Source organism: Tinamus guttatus, unplaced genomic scaffold, assembly GCF_059628265.1.
Source record: "Tinamus guttatus ecotype Peru unplaced genomic scaffold, ASM5962826v1 Tinamus_guttatus_pri_ptg000060l, whole genome shotgun sequence".
Taxonomy (NCBI): domain Eukaryota; kingdom Metazoa; phylum Chordata; class Aves; order Tinamiformes; family Tinamidae; genus Tinamus; species Tinamus guttatus.
In genome coordinates this window covers 9,375,893-9,389,890 of record NW_028288594.1, presented here as the reverse complement: position 1 = coordinate 9,389,890, position 13,998 = coordinate 9,375,893, and the positions used below count along the sequence as shown (strand labels likewise).

The 13,998-nt window shown below is 45.2% G+C and overlaps 1 protein-coding gene across 2 annotated transcripts in view; it reads left to right on the top strand.

The window, feature by feature from the left end:
• Positions 1 to 13,998, top strand: part of SEMA5B (semaphorin 5B) — a 169,074-nt gene that overhangs the window by 131,280 nt on the left and 23,796 nt on the right. For both annotated transcript variants that reach the window (XM_010218544.2, XM_088519576.1), the window contains 6 exons: positions 1,605 to 1,722; positions 6,750 to 6,931; positions 10,034 to 10,177; positions 11,339 to 11,486; positions 12,825 to 13,050; positions 13,694 to 13,912. In XM_010218544.2, coding sequence (XP_010216846.2) covers positions 1,605 to 1,722; positions 6,750 to 6,931; positions 10,034 to 10,177; positions 11,339 to 11,486; positions 12,825 to 13,050; positions 13,694 to 13,912 — 1,037 coding nt within the window. The remainder of the gene's footprint in view (positions 1 to 1,604; positions 1,723 to 6,749; positions 6,932 to 10,033; positions 10,178 to 11,338; positions 11,487 to 12,824; positions 13,051 to 13,693; positions 13,913 to 13,998) is intronic.

Sequence of the window (13,998 nt, the reverse complement as noted above, 5' to 3'; positions counted from 1 at the left end):
CACCATGGATTAGAGCAGCGCGGCTTGCCAAAGCAGTAGGATCAGTATCCACAGCCAGCATGAGTAAAGCAGCACATGGCCCTTCTGTGTCCTTGGACTGAGGATCCCAAATCTTTTCTAGGCAAATATTTGATGTTCCGTTGCCTGGGGCTGAGTCAAAGTCATCTCTGCTTTTTTCCTTGGATGTTTTTAAGCAGTTGAAAGTAATGTGGTAGTCAGCCCACTGTGACTCCCATCCTAGAGCATGAAGGATGTAGAGCTGTGTTCCTTATAATTCAGTAGTTTAAATCTTTAGTAGAGCAAATATCTTTCTGCAATTTATGAGCAAACTGTAAACTTGTAATTAAGATATAAATATATAGGTATGTGTAAAAATCAGTGGACATCATGGAGTTTAGGTTTTGCTTTGGGGCAAATTGCTGTGGAGTCAGTACAGACTGGTACAGCATCCAGCATTTTTGGCAGTGCTTGAGGGACATGCTTTTTCACTTGTGGCTGATTACAAGCTAATAACGATTTTCAAGATTTCTGGGTGGGAACAGTTCACATCTCATTGCATTTTTTTTTTGATGTTTCATTTATCATACTGATACCTACTCTAGAATAAATTTTATTACTCTCCCCTTTAGCTTCTTCAACTGAATTTTTCCCTTTGGTCTCTTGCTGCTGTTTAATTGGCAGTTTTCAAATCATTTGGGACTTTTGGAAAGAGCGTAGCTGCTCTTTGTGTGACAGAATAGAACGGATCATTGGAAGAAAAAATAGTGTTACAAATCTTTTTAGGTTTAGTCCTCTCTTCTTTGTCTTAGACTAACACATGCACAATATGGCTTCTATAATTACGTTTTCATAATGAAAACTAACAACTTGAAAGCGACTTATGGGAATAACCAATACAGCTGACTTTTATCAATAAAGCCTAATTCTGTGACTGACCTTCTCTGTCTAGTGCCAGCAGTAACCCTAGTTATTTTTCTTAGCAGCTTGCATGTTGGGAACACACACTTAGCCTGTAAATATGGATTCCGGAGGAAAATGAATACAGCAGTGTTCAAAGCAGCCAAAAGCTTAGAAATAATGTTCTGCTGTGACTTTTCCAAACTGACATCTTGATGTTAGAATTATAAATGAAACCATTGTTCCAGCAAAGGCTAAGACTAATAGAAAGCCTTTATTACTGGTCCATTGGCTAATTGTGCTTGTCTAACCCCTTTGGATGGACAGGGTGTCAGAAAACATACTCACAGAGGTTGCTTTGTGTGAGATTTGGCTTGATGAGTGATTACTTGGGGGCACAAAGATATCTCAATAACAAGTGTTCTTTGACTAAAATTTGTAAAGTCATTTTCATTCCCTAGGCCTTGGGAAGGAGTGAACTGATTTTTAATCTACAGCTTCTCTAAGTGATACTTGTGTGTCCTATCACCCTTCTATTCAGCCATTCCCCCCTTCCCAGCAGGTAAACCTTTGCTTAGAAGAAATTGTTTCTTCTGCTGAGCCTTCACGCAGTTGACAGCTGTCATACACAAGCACTGTACTTCAATACAGATTTTTGGAGCTAGCCAGTCTTAAAGAACTTTAATCTTTTCTCTTTGCACGTGCAGGGAATGTCTAGGAGCCAGAGACCCTTACTGTGGCTGGGATAGCAAGCAGAAGCGATGCACCACCATTGAGGACAGCTCCAACATGAGCCTGTGGACTCAAAATATTACCGAGTGCCCAGTAAGTGGAAGAAATAGAGATATTTTATATCCACTGGTGTATGGGTGTGTGCGTGGGAAAGGGAGGGAGAAAGCGAGTGGGCGGTAGCCCGAGGCCAAGAAGATGCCTTGGGACAAGGTGTTCTCATTTGTGCAGCTGCATCTTTCTTGCCCCGTGTTCTGGGGTGAACAGAGAGGGGAGGAGCACTGGCTGTTAGGGGCCATGCTGAGACCTGAGGCAAACACTTTCTGTAGTTCCGAGCACAGACATCCCAATGCATTTGTTTTTCCTAGAAGGGGAAGATCCCAAGACAAGCGTTCAGCCCCCCTCATGCCCACCCTTGCCTTGGCTGCAGTAGGTTGCTCGTGCTGGTGGGTTTCTGCTGAGAAACAGGGAAGCCCAGGTGAAACTGGAGGCACCTCAAGGCTGCTCCACTCTCTGCACCCTTCCCTTGGCTTCCCTTTAGCTCTAGGAAATGAGAATAGCTACTGTGCAGCGTCCCTGGGCTGTGTCTGATATGTTCCCCTCTATGACCCCAGAGCTGGGTGCAGGATTTAAAGCTGGTGAAGAAGCATTGCACTGGAAAAGCTGAAGGCACCCGAGGAGCAGCTGAGGAGCAGGGCGTGCATGGTTTGCAGAAGGGACGAAAGGACATGAGGGAAGAGGAGAGCGTACACAGAGAGAAAGAGGGTGTTAATTTCTAACCTGAATTTCATGGACCAAAAATCAAATCTGTGTGGTATTCCAAGGGGACTGTCTTTTTTTCCTTGCCCTGCGCTCCATGATATGTGGCAGTTAAAAGAAAGTGGCACTGCTTTAGTCTGAGTTGGCTCCCCGGTTCCTTTCCCACCCCTCCTTTTTCTCTCACTAAAGCATCCGGCTCCTGGCTGTGATCCCCAGAAGCCGTCTGGCCAAATTTAATTCCTGCTGCTTGAACCATACCTGCAAGGAAGTTAGGAAGGAAAGCCAGACTTATTAAATTAATTGTAGTGTGTAGGGAGGAGAAATTCTCATTAATGCCCATGGTCATTATCTAATGTCAATTAGCATGTAAATACTGCTAAATGCAGTGGACAGATTGAGAGGCTGGATGGGCTGTATCTTCAGTATGCTATTTCTGTCTGGAGGTGCTGGGATGTTTATGCCCCTTATCTTCCTTACTTCTCAGATATTTTCCCAGGAAATATTAGTCATTACTTCAAGCCATCCTCAGCTTGGCAGGCTTAAGTGTTTCGCTGCTGGATTCAGAGGCTTGTGTGTTTATAACCCTCCCGTGCTGAACTGGGATGCAGGGCTTCTTGATTGCCCATGCTGTTATCTCATCCTGCTTAATGCCTGTGCTGGTGGTGGGTGGGTGAGGTGTTAATCCACTGCTTCCAACACATCCACGTCCGCTGCGGTGCCCACCAGGGAGCAGGCAGCTCCAGATCATTGTTTCAAGGTCATAAAAACCCAACACAAAATATTCAGGAGCTTTGGCTGCTCTTGGAGCGCTCCTTTTACCTTTACTTTAGTGTTTCCCTTGTAGATTATTTTAGGTTTAGGTGCTGTCATTCTGCTGCAAACATCAGTGTTGTGCCCTTCGACTGAAGGGCTGCAGGTGCTTTAAAACCTACATGCAATCACGTTTTCTTTCTCCTCTGGCCCTGCTGAAATGAATTCACCTCTGAGATGGAAGGAGATGGCTCATTTAAGCCTCTGCATCAGCTGGACACCCAAGTATGTTCCTAATGTCCAGTATGGGATAAAGACTCTGGTAAACAGAGACTAGGGCCTAAAAAGATAAGGGAGTGCAATGTCCTAAAGTGAAATTTCAGTTGAATTCTAAGAGTTCGTTTGGTGAGCTACTGTCCTAAGAAATCTTGGCTTCTCTTCCCACTTCTTTCATCTCACTTTTCTGGGCTGAGCACCATGTACTCAGCTAGGCTGATGGAGCTGTATGTGAGATCACACTAAAGCACAACATGGTCTAGATTAAAAACACCCCTCCCAAATAACCTTCTCCCAACCCAGATAATGTGAGTGAGTCCTTCTGCAGCCTAGCCCACAAACAGATGTCCTGGCACAGCCAAATGGGTGGCATGCAGCAACTTCTGAAGCTGGAACTGGCATATTACTGAGTTATGTCCTCAGAGGGCCAGGCATTAGGGTGAGTCAAGCACAACACTAAAAACCTCGGCTGTTCCTCTTAGGCAAACATTCTTGTTTGGAACTGGTCTGTACATCTTTGTACAGCACTGCACTGTACTACAGTCAACACTGTTTGGCTTTAAGAGTAACAGACCTTGGATACAGCATTAATTGTACCGTGTTAGCATAACACCTTGTGCAGTGGTTAATATATGTTATTAACAGATAAGACATAGAATTTGCTGAAGATTCATTGTGAAGGTTGCAATGTCAAACACTTAAATGTTAAAAAATGCTGGAACAAATGCTATATATACAGCTCTTGTTTTCCTTGTTGGTGCATGCTCATTCCCACTGGTGTGGTGATTCAAGGAAAAAAATTGCTATTTATGGGCAGATTTTTTTTCTTAGATTTGATTGTAGAAATGGTTGAAGTACCTTGATTGAAACTTTCCAAAAATTCCTGGCTTCTAGACAATATGGAAACTTCGAGTTGAAATGGCTGAATCTTGGCAAAGTTATAAGCAGCTGATATATGAATCCGAAGGGGAAGCATGGATGAACCTAAAGAATGAGCAGACCTTCTAGCTTCATTATATCAGAATAAACATTAACAATATCCTTTTGAGGGGGTTGGAGAGTGGTCAGTCTAAATTTTTAAATCCTGCACTTGAGCCTTTGCATACATAGTCCAAGGAAGATATGATACAGGGAGGAAAGGTTGATGTCTTTGGTGGAAGGATACCAGTTCACAAAATAGGAGAGCTCAAATTGGTCCTATTGTCTGGTAAGAGAAGTGCCTTAGATCACAGGTGTTTTTAAAGATGTCCTCTGCATCGGATGGACACTCCTGTCTACAAAAAACTTCCTTGTAGAGATCTTCCTGCAAACGATCAGTGCACATGGATTTTTATGCCAATTCCCAGTTAGCTCTTTTGAAGATGCTTCTGTGAATTTAAAGATGGAATAAAAATCCATATATAATTTCTTAAGGATAAGAACTTCTCACACTCCTAACGTGACATGTTTATGAATCTTAACATCGCAGCTATGGCTGCTTATTTGTTTAATTTTTGGGTTGCTTCCCAGTATCACTTATGAGCCAATAATTATTTGTCAGTTTTTTTTTTTTTTTAATTGAAGCCACGGGCCATATCATACCATTGATTTCTGAACAGAGCTCCCTGCTGGAATCAGCAAGGCTTTCTGGCTCAAAAGTGAGTAAAAATGATCCAATACTTGGATTATGACTTTTGTACAGCAAGAGGAAAAAGAGGATAAAAATCTAGCATTAAATATTTCAGATTATCTCTCTTGAATTTAGCCTCCTCTAACTTTTAGCAACCCAACTGTCTTCATTTTTGACCGCATGTGTTTTTCAAACAACAAATTCGACAACAGCAACAAAACGCAGTGTTCTTTCTCTGGGCGTCTTGCCTCGTAACCTGCAGCCTGGAGCAAATTTTTACTACAGCCTGGCAATCTATCGAAAGCCAAAGTTTGCAACAGATGCTCGAAGCCCCCTAAGAACCGCCTGACAAGCACAGCAACAGATCCAGCTTGCCTCCATGTCTCTGATGCGTGGGCCGGTTTTTGAGCCAGGCTTGTTCGCCAGGGCCACGGGCTGGTCCCTTCTCCCCCTTCTTCGCATGAGGCGCCGAGGCCGAGCTCAGCGCTGCCTTTGCTGCCGTTTACACCGAGGGCCCGAGCGTGCCAGGGTGACGTGATGGGGATGAGTCGCCCGTTCCCTGCCTTCATCCTCCAGCGGGATGAAGGAGGAAGGGAGGATGGAGGGGGCCTCCTGGGGGCTGGGTGTCATGGCAAGGAGATAACTCATCGCGAGGGAGGAGGAGGAGGGGGAGAGAGGCCGATGCCAAGCAGCAGCGGTACCCGGCAGGCTGCCCATCGCGCTCTGGGAGCCAGCAGGTTTCCTCTCAGCACTGCTCCAGGGACTGCGGTGCCACCAGAACACACCAGTGGCCTGGGGGAGGCTCAGGAAGGAGCAGACAGTGCTGTTTTTCTCAAGTCGGCCTGGGCTATAAGGACTAGCATCTTGCTTGCCAAGGCCGCACCCTAGGGGTCTCATAGCGGCTGAATACAGCACTGGTTAAAACAAGACACCTGGGAGCAATCATCAACAGCCTCCCTCTGGGCCAAAACAGTCTGTTCCTCCTGCTTTTGCTCCGCCAAGATTGCAATATTTTAACTTTGTTATAGTGCTTAGGAACTAGTGCAAGTCCCAGCCTGTTAGCTGCTGTACAGGCATAAAATAAAGGGCAGAGAAAACAGATGGCAACGTGCTTGAGTCTATAAATTGCCTGAGATCAGTTCTTGCTCTTTAGTCCACAGTGCGATCCGGAGCATTAATTACAGTCACCCCCATCTCTTTCTCCTTCTGTCCTTCATCCAACTCACCCACGCGGGCTGCAGTTCTGCTCAGAAAGGGAGCCAGGTCCCACTGGATGTTTGCACAGGCTCTAGCTCAGCGAGGGCCCGGTCTCGGTTGCTCCTTGTGGTTACACAAGCTCTTAACCAGGAGAACGGTCTGCAGGAGCAGCCCCCGGCGCCGCAGGAGCAGCATAGAGCGGCGCCAGCCGACGCTGGCCGTTGTGCTCCTTGGGAAGTGTGGGCGGGAGAGCAGGGCCGTTTGTGGGGTGGCAGATGGATGCTTGCAGCAGACGTTGGCTGGCCAGGGAGGCACATGCTGGGTATGCGGGTGGAAGTCGGAGGGTAAATATTGACGCAGCATTGTCTGAAAACAGCGCTCTGTTTTGAATCCCGCTCGCAAGCACAGACAGCTCCCGTCGAAGCTGCGTCCTAATCCCCCCAGCAGCTCTGTTTGACGTTTCTATTGTGGGGCTGTCTCCTGAAATGTAAACTCACTATTAATGACCTTTTTTTTTTTTTTTTCAAATTAGGTGAAAAACCTGACAACAAATGGAAGATTGGGGCCTTGGTCCCCATGGCAACTGTGTGAGCATTCAGATGGGGACAGCACAGGCTCCTGTATGTGTAGGTCACGTTCGTGTGACAGCCCTCGTCCTCGCTGTGGAGGTCGTGCCTGCGAAGGGGCCAGGATTGAGGTCGCAAATTGTTCAAGGTACCTTGGCATCTTTGTGCTTTTTAGGAGCGCAATAAGAATCATGCCTGCTCACGCCTTTCTTCAGGCTTCAATTACTCTCTTCTTGTATCTCAGCCAAACTGATATATGCGAGGTCCAACTTAAAGGCAGTGAAAAATGGAGGAGTCGAATGGCTCTAAAGAAATGGTCTGCAGATGTCTCAAAAGGGGCCATCAGAATGCGGCATCTCAAATAAGCGCAAGCATTAGCCTTGCTACACTGTGCCTTAGTTTCTCAACTGTGCAGTGGGTAGTGATCTATCAAGAGGTAGCAAGCACAGCAGAAGCAGTTGTTAGTCAATGGAACAACAATAGGCTAAAAAAATCAGTATAAACTCTCAATCGTTGTTTTTTGGAGCTTGAAGGCTGAAGCTGCATTGCCGAAAGCAAGGAGAGATCCTTCGGAGCAACATTTATGAAGACAGGGCCTAGCTCAGCTCCGAGTTGTTTGCCTTGTTCTGGGATCTGTGAACTGTCTGTAACACATCTGTTGTGTGAAAGCAGCAGATCATCAACTGGCAGCGAGCAGAGCTTAGGAGGTATTAGGAGGCTTAAACAGTACATACGGTTCCACCTGTGTGCAAGTGCTGCCCTTCCAGCGGGGGCTGAAGCTTGTGCTTGAGCAGGACGGAGGGTAGATGTCTCTGGCGGGGTGCCTAAGCATAGCCATAGGGGTTGTGTCCCTGCTACCCATCACCCTCAGACTACATCATGCTATGACTCAAGGAAAGAAGATGCAATAGTGTAAACACTACTAAACCAGGGTGGGGGCAGCCAATATTTTGGTAAATATTGGGTAAATACCATTTAAGTCTATTTCACCTTATCTGTAAGTGCTCGTTCTGTTAAGGACAGCTGTTTCTTGGCTCCTCCCTGCAGTTAAGTTCTGGTCTTGGCACCAAAAATTCAACAACACTCATGTTTTAATTGGCATCTCTCCTTCCAGTTGTAGGCTGTGCTGCCTGAAGCACAGGCAGTCATTCGTACCCCTGTGCTGCCACCGTGGGCTGAGCGGAGCCTTCCCGAGGCAGCCTTCTCCTGTCAGTGGGAAATGCAAAGCGTGCCAGAGGGATGGGTTTGTCAGCACTGCTCTGATGACGAAAGAGGCAGGAACATCCTCAAAGAAGGGGATGAAAAATGTATTATTCGATCTTAGGACAGAGGAAAACAGCATGGTTTGAAAAATAGGGACATCTGGTCATGCTACATCCGCCTCAGCCCTCGAGTTTCCTTTAATTGACTTCATATGGCATTGCAATTTTTTTTCTGAAAAGAGAAAGCAGGATGCTTAAAGATGAGTTCTGTTAAAAAGCAAGAGCTGGAAGTGTGAGAGTGGAAAGAGCCCTCATTTCCATTAGAAATCCTGAACACAAATAGATGTTGAGAATTGGGGTTTTTTGAGGATTTTTACTAGAGATTACTTTTGTGCTGCAACAAGAGCAATCTCCCATTTGATTTTTTTTTTCTTTTGAGATTTTATATGTAATCATTCTTCTGGATTGAGGTTGGGAAGGTACTAGCACATGGGTTAACATGCAGGGGAGTACCGTGGAAGAGTAGGATTTTTATGTAAGTGAATTTCTTGGTCTTTAACCTTGTTTAGGGAGTGAGAGGGAAAGGGAAGGAGGGAGAAGAGATGAAGGAAGAAGAGGAGGGGGAAATATCTAACAAGGTTTGATAAGGCTGCCAAGAACAGGCAAGACTTGATAACAAATATAAAAAGTGTGAAGGGCAATGTGGGTTTTAACTTTCATCCTCTGTCCTGATTGGTGCTATGCCAGAAAGTATTTCTTGCCAGCAATGTTATTAGTTCAGTAAATGCTTTGAAAATTAACATCTGTTTTTGAGCTTAGCTTTCAAGAACCAGAGAGCACCTGAGTTGTTTTTCGACTAGAGTTTTTAGAAAGGCTTTTTTTTTTTTTTTTTAAGAAAAAGCAAATTAGATTTTTTGGCTTAAGGCAGTATAGCATCAAGATCAGGCATTTCTGTAAGACAGAGCATTGCCACTGGCTCCCTATGAAATGAAAACCTGCAGCGCCAAAAAGACAGAACACAGTTCCTCCTTCCCTGTCTATGAGAGGCTCGGGTGTTCAGCAGAACTGCCAAATCAAGGGAAGGGGAGCTTTAATAATCAAGAGACATTCAAAATGAAAATGTTGGGTTCTGTTTTAAACACATCATTGAGTCACCGCGTCAGTGGCGTCGCAGAAACCCACTGTGTGCACGTGTTACACCTCAGTCCCCGGGGTGGGAGCGGAGGGTTTTACATCACATTTCCCACAGGCGAAGCTAGCACTGCTCAGCTCCGATGTGATCACTCATTAAACTCGGAAACTCAATCCTGCCTCCGAGCTCTTAATTGCTTTCTGGTTTCTACAGCTTTAAGGTCACACTACAGTGGCGTTTGCAGGCTGCCATGAAAGTAAGAAGCAATTATTGTTATTTTTAATGAAATTTGAGATTTCCACTTAATAGGATTCAAGGCCGAAGGCTTTAGGAAAGCACCAAATATTATGAGGCTTGTGATAAAACCATAGGAGCTAGCAGTATTATTGCTGTAACAGATTTAAAGCATCAGTACCCACTGAATGAGCAGCAAGTAGGGTTTTTTTTTTTACATCCTTTGGCACAGCTGGCTTTGGTGAGCCTCAAAAACTGCATTTGATTTTGCAGAAGAGCCCAGGAGATACAGCTTTGGGAACAGCTTTTGGCTCAGGAAAGAGGGGCTGAGGCACAAGGGGAGATGATGGGGGAATAGTCAGTGAGAGTTACAGCAGCCATGCTGTTGCCCAGAAAATCCTAGGAGGGATTTCCAAAATCATTCAATATTGGCTTCATTCTGTTCCTTTCCAAGTCTTAGAGACTCCAGTGAGAGGAAAGTTAGGCCAATGCTAAGTGCTTTGAAAGTCCCTCTTCCAAATCTCAGCTGGTGGAAAGTGTGCTTGGAATGAATGCATCTCATTTCCAGTGTGTTCAAGGATTCTCCTGCCAGAGCCCCATGTGCTTTGCTGATGGGCAGAGCATGACAAGGGTTGAGCCCAGGTAACCTGCATGCTCCCTTCTCTCTCACTATCTTTGTTAGAAATGGCGCTTGGACACCCTGGTCTTCCTGGGCCCCGTGTAGCACTTCCTGTGGGATCGGCTTCCAGGTCCGCCAGCGATCCTGCAGCAATCCCGCTCCCCGTTACGGGGGCAGGGTCTGCGTCGGACAGAGCCGGGAAGAGAGGTAAGAGGCGGTCACAACTCGCACCTTTCATGGCCAATCACACTGTTCCGTGTTTATTGTGCTGATGCACCACAAGTCCAGGACAGAATATAGCTTAACTAATCACAGAGTCGTGGGTGAGTTTTTGTTGGATTGACAACAGAAAGGTGTCTGTTGCTTTTCCCTCTAAACTGTGCAAATTTGATGTAAAATCACTGAAAGACAATACTTTTAGAATCTACAAAGCCATCTGCACTGTTTTAATTCTTCAAGCCCAGCCCATCATTAAACTGATCGTTCAAGGCCTCCTCATTTGGTTTTCAACATAGACATTTCATTAAAGGCCATCTCTGCCTGTCACTAGGCTGTTGCTTGTTCCTTGACTGGTCACTTAAGACAGATCTCTCTGCATTTCTCAGAACCCAAAGGGCAATTCGGTTAACTTCCTTGCTTCAGGACATTTTAATGATTGGCTTGATCTGAGGCCATTTGGAATGGTCCTTTTTTTTGTTTTAAAGACTATATTTGAGTCAATTAGGGTTCTGTGTGATTCAATTTGAGAAGAATATTGATTCAAAAACTGAACAAAATTGAACCTATCTTTTAGAAAGGAACATGAAACAACAATAATTTATCAGCTGCTTTTGGATGCATATAGCTGTTTTGGCTCCAGCTGCAAACACTAGTTTCTTACATCCAGACAGCAGTAAGGGTCAGATTTTTGGGAAGAGAAGATTGTCAACCACTTAGTACCTGCCATTAAGAGCAGTTGATAGATGAGTTGAGCTCCCATTCGTTAACTAAATAAGAGCCAGATTTCAAGATTTACCATTGAGTATCTCTCATTGAGATACATGGACTTCAGCTTATAAGCTCTTTTCTAACTTCAGTGTATGGAAGTTTTGATATAGCACTTTCAAGTGCATGATCGCAACCATTTGCTCCAACTTTGCTAGCGAGCTCAGCCTTGCTGTCTGGTTAACTGCTCCTGGTTCTGTATAAAGGGCACAGTTTTCTGCCACAAACAAGAATAGTACTAAAATAACCAGGTTCTACTGGCTTTGTGTGCAAGTGAGAATTGCACCCAAATGCAATATGCAGTTAGTTTAGCATCTGTTGTGCTTTTGTCCCTGGGATGTGTTGACATGGATTTCTGCTGAGCAATGTGCTTTACTCTTTCAGATTCTGTAATGAGAATAGTCCATGCCCATTACCAATTTTTTGGTCATCATGGGGTCCCTGGAATAAATGTAGTGTGAATTGTGGTGGCGGCATACATTCAAGACAGAGGTCCTGTGAAAATGGAAATACATGTCCAGGCTGTGCTGTGGTATGTATTATTTATTGACCTTGCATATAGGGCACCTACTGACATTTAGCTCCTAGGGACTTGGTATTTCACTCCTCGCTCCAAATCAAATCGTGATTTTATTTCTCAAGCTAGAAGTAAATGCTAGCTCAGGCCTTGCTGGGGACAGTACTGAAATGAACTGGGAAGTAAAGAGGTGGCAGATTGCAGAGCCCAGTGAAGCTGTGAAGTTGATATGATTGTCTGTGTGCGTACAGGCTTGTGTAGGTTCACATATCTCAGGTAGTTCACCTGAAAGCACTTGGCTTTTTGTTCTCCTATGCTACTCCCAGGGATGATCCCACTGCATCAAGGAAGCGCTACAGGCATCAGAAATGAGTCTCGCACTCATGCTGGAGTAAACAGCAGGTCAAACATGTAGTTAACCCACCAGTGAGGCAATGGCTGCCCCTTTCCTGTCTTTTTTTCACTTTCTCATTCTGGCAGCTGCTTCCTGCAGCTGTTTTAATTATTTTTATGGAGAGTTTTCTTCCAGTGTAAGCAGATTTGATCTGGAACCTCCCATCTGTTCACAAGCTGTTTGGCATTTACTCTAGAATCATAAAGTCCTGAAGCATTACATTTCCTTCTCTCTGCCAGAAGAGATTGCTTTATTTATTTATTTTAAAACAGGAACTTGATTTTTTTCACTGGAACTTCCATCACTGGTAGAGAAAATGGTCAAAACTTCAAATCACCCTATCCTGCTCTGTCTGGAATATTGACTGGAGCTAGTCGGTGCTCAGATCTAGATCAAGGATTGAAAATGGTTCATAACGCTCATTAGAGTTAAAAAAAACAAAACCAAAGAAATTTACGAAAATAACTATAAAAAAGATTTTTCCAAGAGCATCTAGAAAATAAAACAGTAAACTTTTCAAGGAGTAAGCCCCACCAGCATTTGTCCTCATGCAGGTCCTGCAGGCTGGCCTAGCAATCATATCTCAGAATTATAGCAGGAGATAACTTGTTTATTGTTATTATTATATGTTGTTCGGAGCATTATCCTGGCCACAGTGTACCAGGCTTTCTAAGCCCCACAGGACTCTGAGTCAGCAAAGAGTCACAAATCTGAGGGATGTAAGAATAGCAAGCACAATTTACCTGGGAGGTCCACCCAAGGCTGTGTGCCACCACTGCCTTCTCAGTGCCTGGGTTTTGTGCTGGGCCCAGCTCTGACCTGTGAGGTCAGCTCATGTGGAGGGATGTCATTATAGATCCAGAGGGTACTCTCTTGCTTTGTGGGATGTAAATGAATCTCTGCCTATTATGCTGTTACTGTTCGATAAATAAGAAGAAAATATTTTTCCTCCTTGGCAGGAATATAAGACCTGCAACCCTGAGAGCTGCCCAGAGGTGCGCAGGAACACGCCCTGGACCCCGTGGATGCCCGTGAACGTCACGCAGAACGGGGCCCGCCAGGAGCAGCGCTTCCGCTACACGTGCCGGGCCCAGCTCTCCGATCCTCACGAGCTGCAGTTTGGGAGGAAGAAGACTGAGAGTCGATTCTGCCCCAATGATGGCTCCGCAGTGTGTGATACTGACTGTACGTCCTGCCAGCTCCTGGGCGGCGTTGGGCCAAGCCTCGCTTTGGTGGTAGATGGGGGATCACTGGGACAACAAAAATCTGCGTGTGCCTACCCAAGCCTTGGCATGTACAGCTAGTGTCACTAAGGAATGACTGGGATACATGCAGAGAGCCCTGGGACTTAGTGATCAGCACAATCATGAGGTCGGTGGCATATAGATTTGTCCTTGTTACTGCAAGGCTACAGAGAGGACAGGCAGGTAATGAGGATGTAGAAAAGAAAAGAGCCATTCTGCAGAACAGTGTGTCTGTGTGCTTCTTTCTCTCTGGAGGTCCTCTCCTGCTCTGCCTCTGGGGTAATTTCCTTCACTACTGCTGGGATGTAAGTCAGTGTCCTCAGGGCACAGCCTGGATTGCCACAGTTTGCTGCCCAGAGAGGTCATTTATCAAGGTTATTACTTGACTCACCTTGTGTGCGTGCAGAATTCGTTTCACTTCTACCTCTAGCTCAGTGGAACAAAACTCTTGCTAAAAGCTTTCAACAGAAACCCTTCCCCAAGGCACACAAATCCTGAGTTTATTTATGAGATGAAGTCCTTTTATAAAAGCCAGCAACTGACTGATTTATAATCATATGATGTCTTGTTTGTTTTCCTTGAAGCTCTTGTTGATGACCTCCTCAAGACTGGTAAGACCTCTGCACGGATTATCAATGGGGGCTGGTCCTTTTGGGGGGCCTGGTCCTCCTGTTCCAGGGACTGTGAGTTGGGCTTTAGGATCAGGAAGAGAACTTGCACAAATCCCGAACCTAAAAATGGTGGCTTGCCCTGCGTGGGGTCAGCGATGGAGTACCAAGACTGCAACCCTCATCCCTGTCCAGGTAACCATTATCATCTTCCTGCATGAAATTTAGAGCTGTTCTTCGCCATCTTGAGTGGTAGAGACATCAGAAATCAGTATTTCTAA